Source organism: Chiloscyllium plagiosum, unplaced genomic scaffold, assembly GCF_037043375.1.
Source record: "Chiloscyllium plagiosum isolate Xiang-an unplaced genomic scaffold, Cpla_swu_hap1 HiC_scaffold_5, whole genome shotgun sequence".
In the NCBI taxonomy this organism is placed as follows: Eukaryota; Metazoa; Chordata; class Chondrichthyes; order Orectolobiformes; family Hemiscylliidae; genus Chiloscyllium; species Chiloscyllium plagiosum.
Window position 1 is genome coordinate 90,609,784 of NW_028270143.1, and position 19,003 is coordinate 90,628,786.

Genomic DNA, 19,003 nt, shown 5'->3' on the forward strand with positions numbered 1-19,003 from the left:
TGGATAACTGGGGTTCTTTCTGGGGACGGTGGGACCTCTATAAACAGGATGGTCTACACCTGAACCTGAGGGGCACCAGTATCCTTGGGGGGAGGTTTGCTAGTGCTCTTGGGGGGGGTTTAAACTAACTCTGCAGGGGCATGGGAACCCAGATTGTAGCTTCAGGGTGCAGGGCCTGGAGTGTAGGGAGGTTAGGAACATGGCATCAATTTCCAAGGAGGGTGTCTGTAAACAGGAAAGTGGCTTGAAGTGTGTATACTTCAATGCAAGAAGTATACGAAATAAGGTAGGTGAACTTGCAGCGTGGGTTGGTACCTGGGACTTCGATGTTGTGGCTATTACGGAGACATGGCTAGAACAGGGACAGGATTGGCTGTTGCAGGTTCCAGGATTTAAATGTTTTAGTAGGGTCAGAGGTGGGGGTAAAAGAGGGGGAGGTGTGGCATTGCTTGTCAAAGATAGTATTACAGTGGTGGAAAGGACGATGGATGAGGACTTGCCATCTGAAGTAGTTTGGGCTGAGGTTAGGAATAGGAAAGGTGAGGTCACCCTGTTAGGAGTCTTTTACAGGCCTCCTAATAGTCCTAGAATCATTGAAGAAAGGATAGGGAAGGTGATTCAGGAGATGAGTGACAGTAATAGGGTGGTTGTTATGGGGGACTTTAACTTTCCTGATATTGATTGGGAAAGCTATAGCTCAAGTTCGTTAGATGGGTCAGTGTTTGTTCAATGTGTGCAGGAGAGTTTCCTGACACAATATGTAGACAGGCCAACAAGAGGTGAGGCCATACTGGATTTGGTTCTGGGTAACGAACCAGGCCAGGTGTTAGAATTAGAGGTAGGTGAGCACTTTGGGGATAGTGACCATAATTCGGTGATTTTTACTCTCGTGATGGAGAGGGATAAGTGTGTACTACAGGGCAAGAGTTATAGCTGGGGTCAGGGAAATTATGATGCGGTGAGGCATGACTTAGGATGTGTGGCTTGGAAAAGTAGACTCCAAGGCAAGAGTGTAAATGATATGTGGAGCTTGTTCAAGGAGCAACTATTGAGTGTCCTTGATAATTATGTACCTGTCAGGCAGGGAGGAAAGGGTCGTGCGAGGGAGCCGTGGTTTAATAAGGAATTGGAATCCCTTGTTAAATGGAAGAGGGCGGCCTATCTCAAGATGAGACGTGAAGGTTCAATTGGGGCGATTGAGAGTTATAGGGTAGCCAGGAAGGACCTGAAGAGAGAGCTAAGAGCAGCAAGGAGGGGACATGAAAGGTCCTTAGTCGGTAGGATTAGGGAAAACCCTAAGGCTTTCTATAGGTATGTTAGGAATAAAAGAATGATTAGGGTAGGAATAGGTCCAGTCAAGGATAGTAGTGGGAAGTTGCGTGTGGAGGCGGAAGAGATTGGGGAGACAATGAATACTTTTCTTCAGTATTTACTCAGGAACAGGGCATTGTCGTCGATGTGAATACTGAGTCACAAATAAGTAGAATGGATGGCTTTGAGGTATGTGGAGAAGAGGTGTTGGAAATCCTGGAAAAGGTGAAAATAGATAAGTCCCCTGGGCCTGATGGCATTTATCCTAGGATTCTCTGGGAAGCAAGGGAGGAGATTGCAGAGCCATTGGCCTTGATTTGTATGTCCTCTTTGTCTACTGGAGTAGTGCCAGAAGACTGGAGGATAGCAAATGTGGTTCCCTTGTTCAAAAAGGGGAGTAGGGATAACCCTAGTAACTATAGGCCGGTGAGTCTCACTTCTGTTGTGGGCAAAGTCTTAGAGAGAATTGTAAGGGATAGGATTTATGCACATCTGGATAGGAATAATGTGATCAAGGATAGTCAGCATGGTTTTGTGAAGGGCAGGTCGTGCCTCACAAACCTTATTGAATTCTTTTAAAAGGTGACGAAGGAGGTTGATGAGGGGAAAGCGGTAGATGTGGTATATATGGATTTTAGTAAGGCGTTTGATAAGGTTCCCCATGGTAGGCTACTGCAGGAAATACGGAGATATGGCATTGAGGGTGAGTTGGAAGTTTGGATTAGGAATTGGCTGGATGGAAGAAGACAGAGGGTAGTAGTTGATGGCAAAGTTTCTTCATGGAGTGCCGTCACTAGCGGTGTTCCGCAAGGATCTGTTTTGGGACCATTGCTGTTTGTCATTTTTATAAATGACCTGGAAGAGGGGTTAGAAGGTTGGGTGAGCAAGTTTGCGGATGATACGAAAGTCGGTGGAGTTGTTGACAGTGAGGAAGGATGTGGCAGGTTACAGCAGGATATAGAGAAGCTGCAGAGCTGGGCAGAAAGGTGGCAAATGGAATTCAATGTAGCTAAGTGTGAGGTGATTCACTTTGGGAAGAATAACAAAAAGATGGGGTACTGGGCTAATGGTCGGATACTTGGTAGTGTGGATGAGCAGAGGGATCTTGGTGTCCATGTACACAGATCTCTGAAAGTTGCCACCCAGGTAAATAGTGCAGTGAGGAAGGCATATGGCGTACTGGCTTTTATTGGTAGAGGAATTGAGTTCCGGAGTCCTGAGGTCATGATGCAGTTGTATAAGACTCTGGTGCGGCCGCATCTGGAATATTGTGTGCAGTTTTGGTCGCCATACTATAGGAAGGATGTGGAGGCACTGGAACGGGTGCAGAGGAGGTTTACCAGGATGTTGCCTGGTATGGAAGGAAGATCGTATGAGGAAAGACTGAGACACTTGGGGCTGTTTTCATTAGAGAAAAGAAGGTTTAGGGGTGACTTGATTGAGGTGTACAAGATGATTAGGGGGTTAGATAGGGTTGACAGTGTGAACCTTTTCCCGCGTATGGAGTCGGGTATTACAAGGGGGCATAGCTTTAAATTAAGGGGGGGTAGATATAGGACTGAAGTTAGGGGTAGGTTCTTCACTCAGCGAGTCGTAAGTTCATGGAATGCCCTGCCAGTAGCAGTGGTGGACTCTCCCTCTTTATGGGCATTTAAGCGGGCATTGGATAGGTATATGGAGGATAGTGGGTTAGTATAGGTTAGGTGGGCTTGGATCGGCGCAACATCGAGGGCCAAAGGGCCTGTACTGCGCTGTATTCTTCTATGTTCTATGTTAAGTTAATCCCTTCATACCTGGGATCAACCCAGGATACCTTCTCCAGATGCATCCAATGCATTTACTTAGGCACAGGTACCAAAGCTTGATACAGTATTCCAGCTATGGCCTTGCAGTTTATCAAGACTTCCCAACTTTGATACTGCACTCACCTTAACATAAAATATTGTTGAAGCTGAATGCCAACTTTTTGTGACTCAGGCACAAGATCTCCCAAAAGAGTGTCCGACCATTTAATATTCAGCTTCTCGCTTCTTCTTGCCAAAGTCCACACCTCACATTTTCCCCAAACTATATCCCATCTACCAAATACACGTGCATTTGTTTAACCAATCATCCTCACCAGTTGGCTTTCCAACTATTTCTGTATCATCCATAAACAAACATATAGTACAATAACTTCTCTCATCCAAATCATTAATACACATTATAAATAACTGTGTCCCAGCACTGATCCCTGTGGCACTTGAGGACCAAACCAAACGCACTCAAAATATATTAAGACAGCTTTAAAATAAGAAAATGGTCAGGTCTAGGCTAAGCGACTGTTGCATTCAGATACAAATTAGATTGGTCAAACTACTCAACTTTAAGCATAACACTATTTTCACACTGTCAAAATACAGACAAATGTTATAAAATGGCTGAATGAGAACTCTCAATGCTTAAAATAGATATTAACTACCACTAATTAACTGTTTCAATATAATAACATGCCATAAACACACCCTTGGGAAAAGGCAAATGCAATAAAATGGATAGTCTCCCATGCAATTCTAGTAGCAAAAGAACTCCAGCTTTTAGCTGTAACAAGGAGAGGAATAAGAGCTTCCACATCCAGCTTCAACATCGCAATTACTGAAAGCTAAAACTAAAAATCATGGTTCTGTGGTCGCTTGACCCCACCTATTCAGGTTGCTTCTATAGTTCCAACTTCAAAAAAACCCAAAGCGTCAGAAACTGTTTATTGGTTGAGCAGACATCTCAGCACCTCTCTCTCAATTGTTCATTAAAGAAAAAGGACAAAATACACCTCTTAAAACTGTAGTATCATACACACATACCACCAATTGCAGGTTACCATCCTGAAAACATCCAGTGTGTAAGGTCAGTTTAACATATTATGTGGAGCCAGTTAAGGTTAAAAATATTCATTATGAAACAGCAGATGGCTTAATCTTTGCTATGACACTCGCTAATTGTAATGGTCACCCATTCAATTTGCATGTTGCCTTAGCTGGATGCTCCTCCCTGTAAAATGACTATGTAAGGCATGAAGAAATTGTTGTTCAAGAGAGAAGACCGAGAACTCATGTCTAAGACCGAGAACTCATGTCTCTGTGCACATGGACAATCATTCTCTCTCCCTCCATGGCCGGGAATAAAGATGAAAGAGGTAAAACTACACTATGTCTGAGCATTTTGCTTCGACTGAGGGGGGAAAACAGGATGACAATAAACCCAGCACCGATCCTGGTCATCAGCCTCCGGTCTGAAAGACAACCCTCCACCACCACCCTCTGTCTTCTACCTTAGAGACAGTTCTGCATCCAAATGACTAGCTCTCCCTGTATTCCACATGTAACTCTGCTAACCAGTCTCTGAAGTCCACGTAGATCATGCCCACCACACTGCCCCCACCAATCCTCTTTGTTACTTCTTCAAAAAATTAAAGTTAGTGAGATATGATTCCCCATGCACAAAGCCTTGCTTACTATCCCTAATCAGTCCTTGCCTTTCCAAAATACATAGAAATTCTGTCCCTCAGGATTACCTCCAACTTGCCCACCACCAAAGTCAGACTCACCAGTCTATAGCTCCCTGGCTTTTCCTTGCCATCATTCTTAAATAGTAGCGGAGAAAGTGAGGTCTGGAGATCAGAGATGGAAATGTGTTGCTGGAAAAGCGCAGCAGGTCAGGCAGCATCTAGGGAACAGGAGAATCGACGTTTCGGGCATTAGCCCTTCTTCAGGAATGAGGAAAGTTGGTCCAGCAGGCTAAGATAAAAGATAGGGAGGAGGGACTTGGGGGAGGGGCGTCGGAAATGTGATAGGTGGAAAGAGGTCAAGGTGAGGGTGATAGGTCAGACTGGGGTGGGGGCGGAGAGGTCGGGAAGAAGATTGCAGGTTAGGAAGGCGGTGCTGAATTTGATGGATTTGACTGAGACAGGCTGGGGGGAGGGGAAATGAGGAAACTGGTGAAATCCGAGTTCATCCCTTGTGGTTGGAGGGTTCCTTGCCGGAAGATGAGGCGTTCTTCCTCCAACCGTCGTTTCGCTGTGGTCGGACGGTGGAGGAGTCCAAAGACCTGTATATCCTTGGTGGAGTGGGAGGGGGAATTGAAATGTTGAGCTACAGGGTGGTTGGGTTGGTTGGTCCGGGTGTCCCAGAGGTGTTCTCTGAAACGCTCCGCAAGTAGGCGGCCTGTCTCCCCGATGTGGCCTCCTCTATATTGTTTTTGTATTCAAGTCCTCTCAAAGTAAATGCCATTATTGCATTTCCCTTACTAACTACTGACTCAACTTGCAAGTTTGTCTTGAGAAAATCCTGGATGAAAACTCCCTGGTCTCTTTGCACTTCAGATTTTTGAATTTTCTCCCCATTTAGAAAATAGTCTATGCCTCTATTCTTCCCAAAGTCCACAACCTCCCACTCTCACCTGTCCAAATCCTTCTGCAGCCTCTCCGTCTCATTGCTACCTGCCCCTCTACATATCTTTGAATTGTTTGCTAATTTAGCTCGAATGCCCTCAGTTCCTTCATCTAGTTAATGTAGGAAGTGAAAGGTTGTGGTCCCAACACTCAGCCTTGCGGAACACCCACTCTCTGCTTTCTGCTGGACAGCCATTTCCTTTACTAACGACCAACACCGAGCCTTGTGGAACACCACTTGTCACTGGCTGTCATCCTGAGTAGGTACCTTCTATCCCTACTATCTTCTTTCTGCTGGACAGCCAAGCTTTTATCCATGCCAGCAACTTGGAACTGACTCCATGAGCCCTTATCTTAGTAAGTAACCTCCTGTGTGGCACGTTGTCAAAGGCCTTCTTGCCAAGTCCAGGCAGATAACATCCATTGGCTGTCCTTGGTCTAACCTGGTCATTACTTCCTCAGAATTCTAGCAGACTTGTCAGGCATGACCTCCCCTTGATGAGACCATGCTGACTTTGCCCTATTTTGCCGTACACTTTCATGTATTGAGAAATCTCATCCTTCATGATGGATTCCAGGATCTTGCCCACAACAGAGATTCGGCTAATTGGCCTGCATTTTGCCAGTTATCTCATATCCCCTTGTTTGCCATCCTTCAGCATACTCCTACTGCGTTTATACCTTTAAAGAGTCACTATCGCTGTCATCTATACCTGACATATGCTTTCTTCTTTTCTTAACCAAAATCTCAATTTCTCTAGACATCCAATATTGCCTTTCACCCTAACAGGCACACTGCCTCTGGACTCTAGTTAGCTCATTTAAAGCTTCGCATTGTTGACCTGTCCCTTTACCTGCAAACATCGGCACCCAATCAAGCTTTGGAAGTTCTTGCCTCTAACCATCAAAATTGGCCTCTCTCCAAATTAAAACTTCAACTTTTAGAGCGAGCCGAGAGTTTGTGGTGCTGAAAAAGCACGGCAGGGATGCAGCATCAGAGGAGCAGGAGAATCGACTTGTTGGGCAGGAACCCTTCATCAGGAATGAGGCTGGCAGCCTCGGGGGTGGGCTTGGAGAGAAGGTCGCTGAAAGTGCAATAGGTGAAGGTGATAGGTTGGAGAGGAGGGTGGAGCAAATAGGTGGGAAGGAAGATTGACAGGTGGGACAGGTAATGGGGACAATACTGAGCTGGAAGGTTGGAACTGGGGTAAGGTGTGGGAGAGGGGAGAAATGAGGAAACTGGTGAAGTTCACATTGATGCCCTGGGGTGACAGAGAGGGGGGGGAGGGGGGGAGAAGAAGAGAGGGGGGGGGGGGGGGAGAAGAAGAGACGGGGGGGGGGAAAGAGAGGGGGGGAAGAGACGGGGGGGGGGAGGAGAAAGAAACAGGGGGCGAGGCGGAGACAGAGAGGGGGGAGACAGAGGGGGGGGGAGAGACAGAGATGGGGGGGGGACGACAGAGATGGGGGGGGGACGACAGAGATGGGGGGGGGGAACGACAGAGATGGGGGGGGGGGAACGACAGAGATGGGGGGGGGGAACGACAGAGATGGGGGGGGGACGACAGAGATGGGGGGGGGACGACAGAGATGGGGGGGGGACGACAGAGATGGGGGGGGGACGACAGAGATGGGGGGGGGACGACAGAGATGGGGGGGGACGACAGAGATGGGGGGGGGACGACAGAGATGGGGGGGGGACGACAGAGATGGGGGGGGGACGACAGAGATGGGGGGGGGACGACAGAGATGGGGGGGGCGACAGAGATGGGGGGGGGAACGACAGATGGGGGGGACGACAGAGATGGGGGGGGACGACAGAGATGGGGGGGGGGGAGACAGGGGGGGGGGGAGAGACAGAGGGGGGGGGAGACAGAGGGGGGGGGGGAGACAGAGAGGGGGGGGGAGACAGAGAGGGGGGGGGGAGACAGAGAGGGGGGGGGGGAGACAGAGAGGGGGGGGGAGACAGAGAGGGGGGGGGAGACAGAGAGGGGGGGGGGAGACAGAGAGGGGGGGGGAGACAGAGAGGGGGGGGGAGAGACAGAGAGGGGGGGGGAGAGACAGAGAGGGGGGGAGACAGAGAGGGGGGGGGAGACAGAGAGGGGGGGGGAGACAGAGAGGGGGGGAGACAGAGAGGGGGGGGAGACAGAGAGGGGGGGGAGAGACAGAGAGAGGGGGGGAACGACAGAGAGGGGGGGAGAGACAGAGAGGGGGGGGAGAGACAGAGGGGGGGGAGAGACAGAGGGGGGGGAGAGACAGAGGGGGGGGAGAGACAGGGGGGGGGGAGAGACAGAGGGGGGGGGGGAGACAGAGGGGGGGGGAGAGACAGAGAGGGGGGGGAGAGACAGAGGGGGGGGGAGAGACGGGGGGGGGGAGAGACAGGGGGGGGGGAGACAGGGGGGGGAGGCAGAGGGGGGGGGAGAGACAGAGAGGGGGGGAGAGGCAGAGAGGGGGGGGCGAGGCAGAGAGGGGGGGGCGAGGCAGAGAGGGGGGGGCGAGGCAGAGAGGGGGGGCGAGGCAGAGAGGGGGGGCGAGGCAGAGAGGGGGGGCGAGGCAGAGAGGGGGGGCGAGGCAGAGAGGGGGGGCGAGGCAGAGAGGGGGGGCGAGGCAGAGAGGGGGGGCGAGGCAGAGAGGGGGGGCGAGGCAGAGAGGGGGGGCGAGGCAGAGAGGGGGGGCGAGGCAGAGAGGGGGGGCGAGGCAGAGAGGGGGGGCGAGGCAGAGAGGGGGGGCGAGGCAGAGAGGGGGGGCGAGGCAGAGAGGGGGGGCGAGGCAGAGAGGGGGGGCGAGGCAGAGAGGGGGGGGCGAGGCAGAGAGGGGGGGGCGAGGCAGAGAGGGGGGGCGAGGCAGAGAGGGGGGGCGAGGCAGAGAGGGGGGGGCGAGGCAGAGAGGGGGGGGCGAGGCAGAGAGGGGGGGAGGAGACAGAGATGGGGGGGAGGAGACAGAGATGGGGGGGAGGAGACAGAGATGGGGGGGAGGAGACAGAGATGGGGGGGAGGAGACAGAGATGGGGGGGAGGAGACAGAGATGGGGGGGAGGAGACAGAGATGGGGGGGAGGAGACAGAGATGGGGGGAGGAGACAGAGATGGGGGGAGGAGACAGAGATGGGGGGAGGAGACAGAGATGGGGGGAGGAGACAGAGATGGGGGGAGGAGACAGAGATGGGGGGAGGAGACAGAGATGGGGGGAGGAGACAGAGATGGGGGGAGGAGACAGAGATGGGGGGAGGAGACAGAGATGGGGGGAGGAGACAGAGATGGGGGGAGGAGACAGAGATGGGGGGAGGAGACAGAGATGGGGGGAGGAGACAGAGATGGGGGGAGGAGACAGAGATGGGGTGAGGAGACAGAGATGGGGGGAGGAGACAGAGATGGGGGGAGGAGACAGAGATGGGGGGAGGAGACAGAGATGGGGGGAGGAGACAGAGATGGGGGGAGGAGACAGAGATGGGGGGAGGAGACAGAGATGGGGGGAGGAGACAGAGATGGGGGGGGGGGACAGAGATAGGGGGGACACGACAGAGATAGGGGGGGAGAGACAGAGATGGGGGGGGGGGGAGAGACAGAGACGGGGGGAGACAGAGACAGACAGAAAATATTAGGGCACAGGGCTGTGGGCTTGACTGGTGCCCCAGAGATGTTCCCTGAAGTGCTCTGCGAGAAGGCGTACAGTCTCCCCAATATAGAGACTGCATCGGGAGCGACAGATACAATAAAACGACATGTGGAAGTGCAGGTGAAACTTTGATGGATGTGGAAGGCTCCTTTGAGGCCTTGGATGGAGGTGAGGGGTAGGTGTGTAGGTGCAGGTTTTGCAATTCCTGCGGTGGCAGGGAATGTGCCAGGAGGGGAAGGTGGGTTGTTAGGGCATGGAGGTGCAGGACGTGGATGAGATGCATTGGAGGGCAACTTCAATCGCACGGGAGGGGAAATTTTGATCATTAAAGAATGAGGCCATCTGGTGCGTTCTGTGGTTGAACTGGTCCTCCTGGAAGCAGATGTGGAGGAATTAGAAATATGGGATAGCGTTTTTGCAGGAGGTTGGGTGGGTGGAGGTGTAATCCGGGTACTGTGGGAGTTGGTGGGTTTGTAAAATGTCAATGTTGAATCTGTCATCGTTGATGGAGATGGAGGGGTCCAGGAAGGGGAGGAAGGTGTCAGAGATAATCCAAGTGAATTTAAGGTCAGGGTGGAATGTGCTGGTGGACTTGATGAACTGTTTGACCTCCTCATTATCATTTTCTAACACTATTTTAAAACTAACAGAATTATGGTTGCTGACCCCAAAGTGCCCCCCCACTGACACCTCAGTCACTTGCTCTTCCTTATTTCCCAAGAGTAGGTCAGGTTTTGCACCTTCTCTAGCAGGTACATCCACATTCTGCATCAGAAAATGTTTACACACAACCAACAAACTCATCTCCATCTAAACCCTTAACACTATGGCAGTGTCAGTACATGCTTGGAAAGTTAAAATCCCTTATTACCACCCTGTTATTCTTACAGATAATTGTGATCGCTTTACAATTTGTTTCTCAATTTTCCACTGACTACGGAGAGAGTCTATTCTATAATGCCAATAAGGTGATCATCCCTTTATTTTTCAGTTCCACCCAAATAACTTGTCTGAATGCACTCCCAAGAACATTCTCCCTAAAAACAGCCGTAATGATATCCCTTATCAAAAACGCCACACCTCTTCTCTTGCCCTCACCTTTCTGTCCTTTCTATAGCACTTGTATCTTGGAGTGTTAAGCTGCCAGTCCTGCCCTGAGCCATGACGCTGTAATGGCTAGGATATCCCCAGTCCCATGCTCCTAACCATGCCCAGAGTTCACCTGCCTTCCCTATTCAGCTCTTGCAATGAAATAAATGCAGTTTAATTTATCCTTCCTACCTCATTCTCTACTTTGTTCCTACCTACTCTGACTGTTTGACTTGCTCCTTTTCCCAACTGTACCAGTTTCAGACTTCTCGTTCCTTAGTATCTCCCTGATTTCTCACCATCGGCCACAGAAACTGTGGCTCTGACTAGAGAGTCCCCGATCACTTGGAATCTGACATACTCCTTATTGTATTAGAACTGGTCGTCTCGGTACCAGAAGTTTAGCTGCCCATGCTACATTCCCCTGAGAGTTCATCACCCCCTCCATTTTTTAAAATACAGCATACCTGAGATGTGGATAGCCACAGGAGATTCCTGCACTACCTGCCTCCCTCTCCTACCTTTCCTGGAGGTAACCCATTTGCCGCACTGTATGTGTTTTTTCTCCCCTCCTATAATTGCCATTCATCACACCCCCTAGCTCCTGTAAATTCCTCATTGCTTCTAACTGCTGCTCCAACCGATCCATGTGATATTTTAGGATTTGCAACCAAACACACTTACTGCAGACATAATCATCAGTAACAGGGAAACTCTTCCTAATCTCCCACATCCAACTGGAAGAGCACATCACTCTACAAAAGTCCATCTTTGCTCCTTTATGTACTGACCCAGAAAACAGCACAGTCTTAGAGCTCTAAACTACACTGCTCCAGGCTAACCTAGTACCCATGTTTTATGTTTTTAAAAAAGGAACACATTTCAATAAATCATAACCAAAGAGAACCCACTCTACTCACTATTGTATATTTACAAAACAAAAGGCAGCAGGGTTACACAAACCATGCACTTAGCTTCTCCCATACTGTGAGCTCTCCCACAGAGGTTCCTCCAAGATCAGCTGTGATTTTCACTTTGTTCAACGCACTTTGATGTCCAGAAATACTTGAAGGCAGCAGCTGTGCAGATTCACTGCTGTATCAGACAGTGGCGGTTTCTTTCTCTCTCTCATCATGTGGTCTCTGTTCTTGCCTCTCACCCTCCTTTTTTAAAGTGCCATTGTTTTGATCTTTTCTCCGCCAAAGTTCCAAACAATGCAGCAGACTATAAAACTTAATTATAGCTCCTGAAATCAAGGAAATTAGTTCCAACACTTAAAATACCTAAAAAAAAAACCAGCTCTTACAGCCACCATTTTTTCCTGTCCTTCGTCTTGGATTACATGCGTAACAGAAAGACTGGTATAAGTTTATGACTATACAATTTACTTCAAACATATCTCTAGCTTGAGGACTACTTTAGCCAAAAAATTTTTTCAATCCTTCAAAGCAAACTCTTGGTGTCTCGGTTCTGAATAGATGACCCTCAATTTCCTACAGTTAAACACGAGTAACACTAATTTCCTCTCCATCAAACTCGCTATGCTAATTTAGGCTTCTTTCCTCAACCATTGCCTGGTTGAAGTTCTATTCTTTTGCAACCTTTGACTCCAAGTTAAGTTTTCAACTTCACCGAATTACAAATCATTACTTCCTTCCACTTCTAGTTTCACCCCACTAACTCCACCTCGTTTCATCCCACCTACTGCTGAAACACAGCTATGTCCATCACTTCCATTCTTGACAATTCAAATGCTCACTTAACTGACCAAGGACGCAGCTTACAATCACTTGACCCAATACATTACAACCTGCATCCAACACTTAAAGTCACAGCACAGCTATGGCTATCGTAACTTCTCTTCCAATAATGTCATTAATTAAAACTCCTTTGACATCAGCAGCATGACTTCAGTTATGCACGACCCAAGCTCTGAAACTCATTCAAGCATTTTGCCCTTCCATTGACTTCATTTACAACCTACCTTATCAAGTTTTAGTCAACTCTCCTAATATGTCCTAACCTCTGTCAATTTGTGTCTTGTGCTTTATGAAATGCCTTGGGATATCATTCTGTATAAAAAGAGGGCACCGGATTTATATGTTGTTGTTGAATTGTAATCATTGCAAGATTTGATTACTTATGTTCTCTACAAAGAGGCTTAGTCCAACAAGCAAATCCTCCTTTCCTAAAGAGCCTGCAAAATGTAGACAATTCAGATACAACAGAACATCCAACTAACTAATCTTATAACTTGGTCTGACAAGTCTCAGACTGAAATCAGGAAAAAAAAAGACTGAAGAATGAAAAAAAACACTTACCTGACATATATAGTATAACACTGGGTACAAAATAATTTCAAGAACAACATGGACTACTTATAATAAACCTAACATTGTAATAAAATATGGACCATTGACAGTTACCTAATGCTTGCAAGTGAAATTTATTGAATATTCAACATTTGGTAACTTTAATGTGGATTAAATTAAAAATGTAGCCATCCAACAAGATCAGTCTACTGAAATTCAACCGAGACTCTAGAGAAACATTTTAGCACTTAGTGGTAAACACCATCTTAAAAGTAACTTCAGAAAATGAAGCAGCTTGTGTTGACTCACTTGTACGCTCTTTGTGATTCTCGCATGAATTGGATGCCTGAGCTCGAATTATGAAGGACAGTCAATATTGTTTAGTGACAGCTAGCTGTACTATTTGCATTTAAATGTCAAAGATTGATTAATAAATTGTTTGAATAGAACAGATTTCTCAATCCAACACACACTGTACATATCAGTTTGCACAGATTCATGAGCAAAAGACATGGTGGACTTAATTTTAAAAAGATTACAAGTCTGACATGATGCCATATAATATTCTGTTTTGAAAATTTTACCTTCACTCCATGACCAACATCGTCCAACACTGTGTAGTCTATTGGCTTCCGAATGTATCTGACTGGCCTCTCAACACTGGCTGGTGCTATGATTTTGTGAGTTCTAGATGTGTTTTTGTTGGTGGTCAGAATACCTATTTCCCGACGAGCCACTTTTTCTTTATGGATGTCCACAGTCTAGTTTAGGGAGAGAGTAAAAAGTTAACATTCTAGTATTTATATTAGTATTATGAATTAAACAAACCATGCTAGTTCTGCACATTTTTCTCCTCTTTCTCCTCTGCATTTATAATCCACCTGATCCAAATAAATATATTTAATGTTCTCATGTAAAATGTTAGTTTCGTGGATTGCAATGAAGCCAAGTAAAGCATTTTGTGGCAAATGCTGAAATAAAACATGCAGACTACTAATGCTAAGTGTAATATTTAGCAGGGCAGAACACACATTTCAATCTGCAATTTTATTTGTTCAATGCAGATTTTTAAAAATCTAAAATTAAATTTATGCATATTGGACAATTATCATTTCTTAACATAAAAAAGTAAAACAGTCAAATGCTGAATTACCCAGTGAATTTAGAAATTTTAGAATCAGATGCTTTTAAAATAATTATAATTTAAGTAATATTACATCAGGAATTGCTGACTAAACCTCATTTTCCAAGTTAGAGAGCATTTTGTTGTTCAATTCAAGTCTGGATAAACAGGGACTGCTGTTAGACCCATAGAGAGATGATTGCTGGAAGTTGGTAAGTAAAGGATCTTAATCACTTCATAATTTTTTTTTTAAAACATTCAAAAGATATCTGTTTCAACTCAATTTCCCTTCTTTAGGCAGGAGTTTTCACTGGAAGAACAGTTGAAGTTACAAGATTAAAAACAACAGCTGAAAAATTGTTCCATCTGAAACTGGGATCAACTAGAATGCCAGGCATACCGACAACCATAAGTGTTCTTGTGGAGCAGTGGTAGTATCCCTACCTCTGTGCCAGGAGGCATGGGTTTAGGTCACACCAGCTCCAGAGGTATGCAATAATATTTTCTAATTCAAGCTACTTAGAAATGTTTATATACAGGCAAACAGAATGCTGGAGGTACAGTTAACGTTTTGAGCCTGGAAGATTTAACAAGTCTGGTTTGGCTGCTCCAGCAAGACCTGCTGAGTTTCTCCAACAGTGTTTCAGATTTCCAGAATCAAATGTATTTTGCTTTTATTTGTAAAGCCAGGCAGTTCAAGGTGACTTTGCATGCTGTACGTTTTTGAGGGAGAGGGAGAGAGACTGCGCGCGAGAGGGAGAGGGACCGCACGCGCGCGCGCGAGGGAGAGGGACCGCACGCGCGCGCGCGAGGGAGAGGGAGAGGGACCGCGCGCGCGAGGGAGAGGGAGAGGGACCGCGCGCGCGCGCGCGAGGGAGAGGGAGAGGGACCGCGCGCGAGGGAGAGGGAGAGGGACCGCGCGCGAGGGAGAGGGAGAGAGACCGCGCGCGCGCGAGGGAGAATGAGAGAGACCGCGCGCGCGCGAGGGAGAATGAGAGAGACCGCGCGCGCGCGCGAGGGAGAGGGAGAGAGACCGCGCGCGCGCGCGAGGGAGAGGGAGAGAGACCGCGCGCGCGCGCGCGCGAGGGAGAGGGAGAGAGACCGCGCGCGCGCGCGCGAGGGACAGGGAGAGAGACTGCACGCGCGCGCGCGGCCCGAGGGAGAGAGACCGCGCGCGCGAGGGAGAGGGAGAGAGACCGCGCGCGCGAGGGAGAGGGAGAGAGACCGCGCGCGCGAGGGAGAGGGAGAGAGACCGCGCGGGCGAGGGAGAGGGAGAGAGACCGCGCGGGCGAGGGAGAGGGAGAGAGACCGCGCGCGCGAGGGAGAGGGAGAGAGACCGCGCGCGCGAGGGAGAGGGAGAGAGACCGCGCGCGCGAGGGAGAGGGAGAGAGACCGCGCGCCCGAGGGAGAGGGAGAGAGACCGCGCGCCCGAGGGAGAGGGAGAGAGACCGCGCGCCCGAGGGAGAGGGAGAGAGACCGCGCGCGAGAGGGAGAGAGACCGCGCGCGCGAGCGAGAGGGAGAGAGACCGCGCGCGCGAGCGAGAGGGAGAGAGACCGCGCGCGCGAGCGAGAGGGAGAGAGACCGCGCGCGCGAGCGAGAGGGAGAGAGACCGCGCGCGCGAGCGAGAGGGAGAGAGACCGCGCGCGCGAGGGAGAGGGAGAGAGACCGCGCGCCCGAGGGAGAGGGAGAGAGACCGCGTGCGCGAGCGAGAGGGAGAGAGACCGCGCGCGCGAGGGAGAGGGAGAGAGACCGCGCGCGCGGGAGAGGGAGAGAGACCGCGCGCGCGCGAGGGAGAGGGAGAGAGACCGCGCGCGCGCGAGGGAGAGGGAGAGAGACCGCGCGCGCGAGGGAGAGGGAGAGAGACCGCGCGCGCGCGCGAGGGAGAATGAGAGAGACCGCGCGCGCGCGCGAGGGAGAGGGAGAGAGACCGCGCGCGCGCGAGGGAGAGGGAGAGAGACCGCGCGCACGCGAGGGAGAGGGAGAGAGACCGCGCGCGCGAGGGAGAGGGAGAGAGACTGCGCGCGCGCGCGAGGGAGAGGGAGAGAGACTGCACGCGCGCGCGCGCCCGAGGGAGAGAGACCGCGCGCGCGAGGGAGAGGGAGAGAGACCGCGCGCGCGAGGGAGAGGGAGAGAGACCGCGCGCGCGAGGGAGAGGGAGAGAGACCGCGCGCGCGAGGGAGAGGGAGAGAGACCGCGCGCGCGAGGGAGAGGGAGAGAGACCGCGCGCGCGAGGGAGAGGGAGAGAGACCGCGCGCGCGCGCGAGAGGGAGAGAGACCGCGCGCGCGAGCGAGAGGGAGAGAGACCGCGCGCGCGAGCGAGAGGGAGAGAGACCGCGCGCGCGAGCGAGAGGGAGAGAGACCGCGCGCGCGAGCGAGAGGGAGAGAGACCGCGCGCGCGAGCGAGAGGGAGAGAGACCGCGCGCGCGAGGGAGAGGGAGAGAGACCGCGCGCCCGAGGGAGAGGGAGAGAGACCGCGCGCGCGAGCGAGAGGGAGAGAGACCGCGCGCGCGAGGGAGAGGGAGAGAGACCGCGCGCGCGAGGGAGAGGGAGAGAGACCGCGCGCCCGAGGGAGAGGGAGAGAGACCGCGCGCCCGAGGGAGAGGGAGAGAGACCGCGCGCCCGAGGGAGAGGGAGAGAGACCGCGCGCGCGAGGGAGAGGGAGAGAGACCGCGCGCGCGCGCGAGGGAGAGGGAGAGAGACCGCGCGCCGCGCGCGAGGGAGAGGGAGAGAGACCGCGCGCGCGCGCGAGGGAGAGGGAGAGAGACCGCGCGCGCGAGGGAGAGGGAGAGAGATCGCGCGCGCGCGAGGGAGAGGGAGAGAGATCGCGCGCGCGCGAGGGAGAATGAGAGAGACCGCGCGCGCGCGCGAGGGAGAATGAGAGAGACCGCGCGCGCGCGAGGGAGAATGAGAGAGACCGCGCGCGCGCGAGGGAGAGGGAGAGAGACCGCGCGCGCGCGCGAGGGAGAGGGAGAGAGACTGCACGCGCGCGCGCGCGCGAGGGAGAGGGAGAGAGACCGCGCGCGCGCGCGCGAGGGAGAGGGAGAGAGACCGCGCGCGCGAGGGAGAGGGAGAGAGATCGCGCGCGCGCGAGGGAGAATGAGAGAGACCGCGCGCGCGCGAGGGAGAATGAGAGAGACCGCGCGCGCGCGAGGGAGAGGGAGAGAGACCCGCGCGCGCGCGAGGGAGAGGGAGAGAGACCGCGCGCGCGAGGGAGAGGGAGAGAGACTGCGCGCGCGCGCGAGGGAGAGGGAGAGAGACTGCACGCGCGCGGCGCGCGAGGGAGAGGGAGAGAGACTGCACGCGCGCGCGCGAGAGGGAGAGAGACCGCGCGCGCGCCCGAGGGAGAGAGACCGCGCGCGCGAGGGAGAGGGAGAGAGACCGCGCGCGCGAGGGAGAGGGAGAGAGACCGCGCGCGCGAGGGAGAGGGACCGCGCGGGCGAGGGAGAGGGAGAGAGACCGCGCGCGCGCGCGAGGGAGAGGGAGAGAGACCGCGCGCGCGCGCGAGGGAGAGGGAGGGAGACCGCGCGCGAGGGAGAGGGAGAGAGACCGCGCGCGAGGGAGAGGGAGAGGGAGAGAGACCGCGCGCGAGGGAGAGGGAGAGGGAGAGAGACCGCGCGCGAGGGAGAGGGAGAGAGACCGCGCGCGAGGGAGAGGGAGAGAGACCGCGCGCGCGCGCGCGAGGGAGAGGGAGAGAGACCGCGCGCGAGGGAGAGGGAGAGAGACCGCGCGCGAGGGAGAGGGAGAGAGACCGCGCGCGAGGGAGAGGGAGAGAGACCGCGCGCGAGGGAGAGGGAGAGAGACCGCGCGCGAGTGAGAGGGAGAGAGACCGCGCGCGAGGGAGAGGGAGAGAGACCGCGCGCGAGGGAGAGGGAGAGAGACCGCGCGCGAGGGAGAGGGAGAGAGACCGCGCGCGAGGGAGAGGGAGAGAGACTGCGCGCGAGGGAGAGGGAGAGAGACTGCGCGCGAGGGAGAGGGAGAGAGACTGCGCGCGAGGGAGAGGGAGAGAGACTGCGCGCGAGGGAGAGGGAGAGAGACTGCGCGCGAGGGAGAGGGAGAGAGACTGCGCGCGAGGGAGAGGGAGAGAGACTGCGCGCGAGGGAGAGGGAGAGAGACTGCGCGCGAGGGAGAGAGACAGCGCGCGCGCGCGAGGGAGAGAGACTGCGCGCGCACGCGAGGGAGAGGGAGAGAGACTGCGCGCGCGCGCGAGGGAGAGGGAGAGAGACTGCGCGCGCGCGCGAGGGAGAGGGAGAGAGACTGTGCGCGCGAGGGAGAGGGAGAGAGACTGCGCGCGAGGGAGAGGGAGAGAGACTGCGCGCGAGGGAGAGGGAGAGAGACTCGCGCGCGAGGGAGAGGAGAGAGACTGCGCGCGCGCGCGCGAGGGAGAGGGAGACAGACTGCGCGCGCGCGCGAGGGAGAGGGAGAGAGACTGCACGCGCGCGCGCGAGGGAGAGAGACTGCGCGCGAGGGAGAGGGAGAGAGACTGCGCGCGAGGGAGAGGGAGAGAGACTGCGCGCGAGGGAGAGGGAGAGAGACTGCGCGCGAGGGAGAGGGAGAGAGACTGCGCGCGAGGGAGAGAGACTGCGCGCGAGGGAGAGGGAGAGAGACTGCGCGCGAGGGAGAGGGAGAGAGACTGCGCGCGAGGGAGAGGGAGAGAGACTGCGCGCGAGGGAGAGGGAGAGAGACTGCGCGCGAGGGAGAGGGAGAGAGACTGCGCGCGAGGGAGAGGGAGAGAGACTGCGCGCGAGGGAGAGGGAGAGAGACTGCGCGCGAGGGAGAGGGAGAGAGACTGCGCGCGCGCGAGGGAGAGGGAGAGAGACTGCGCGCGCGCGCGAGGGAGAGAGACTGCGCGCGCCGCGAGGGAGAGGGAGAGAGACTGCGCGCGCGCGCGCGCGAGGGAGAGGGCGAGAGACTGCACGCGCGCGCGAGGGAGAGGGAGAGACTGCGCGCGCGCGCGAGGGAGAGAGACTGCGCGCGCGAGGGAGAGGGAGAGGGAGAGAGACTGCGCGCGCGAGGGAGAGGGAGAGGGAGAGAGACTGCGCGTGCGCGCGAGGGAGAGGGAGAGAGACTGCGCGCGCGCGAGGGAGAGGGAGAGAGACTGCGCGCGCGCGAGGGAGAGGGAGAGAGACTGCGC

The 19,003-nt window shown here is 53.6% G+C and overlaps 1 protein-coding gene across 11 annotated transcripts in view; it reads right to left on the reverse strand.

Annotated features, from left to right (window-relative positions):
• Nucleotides 1-19,003, reverse strand: part of abi1a (abl interactor 1a) — a 131,115-nt gene that overhangs the window by 45,912 nt on the left and 66,200 nt on the right. For all 11 annotated transcript variants that reach the window (XM_043690550.2, XM_043690545.2, XM_043690543.2 and 8 more), the window contains exon 3: nucleotides 13,333-13,509. In XM_043690550.2, the coding sequence (XP_043546485.1) occupies nucleotides 13,333-13,509 (177 nt within the window). The remainder of the gene's footprint in view (nucleotides 1-13,332; nucleotides 13,510-19,003) is intronic.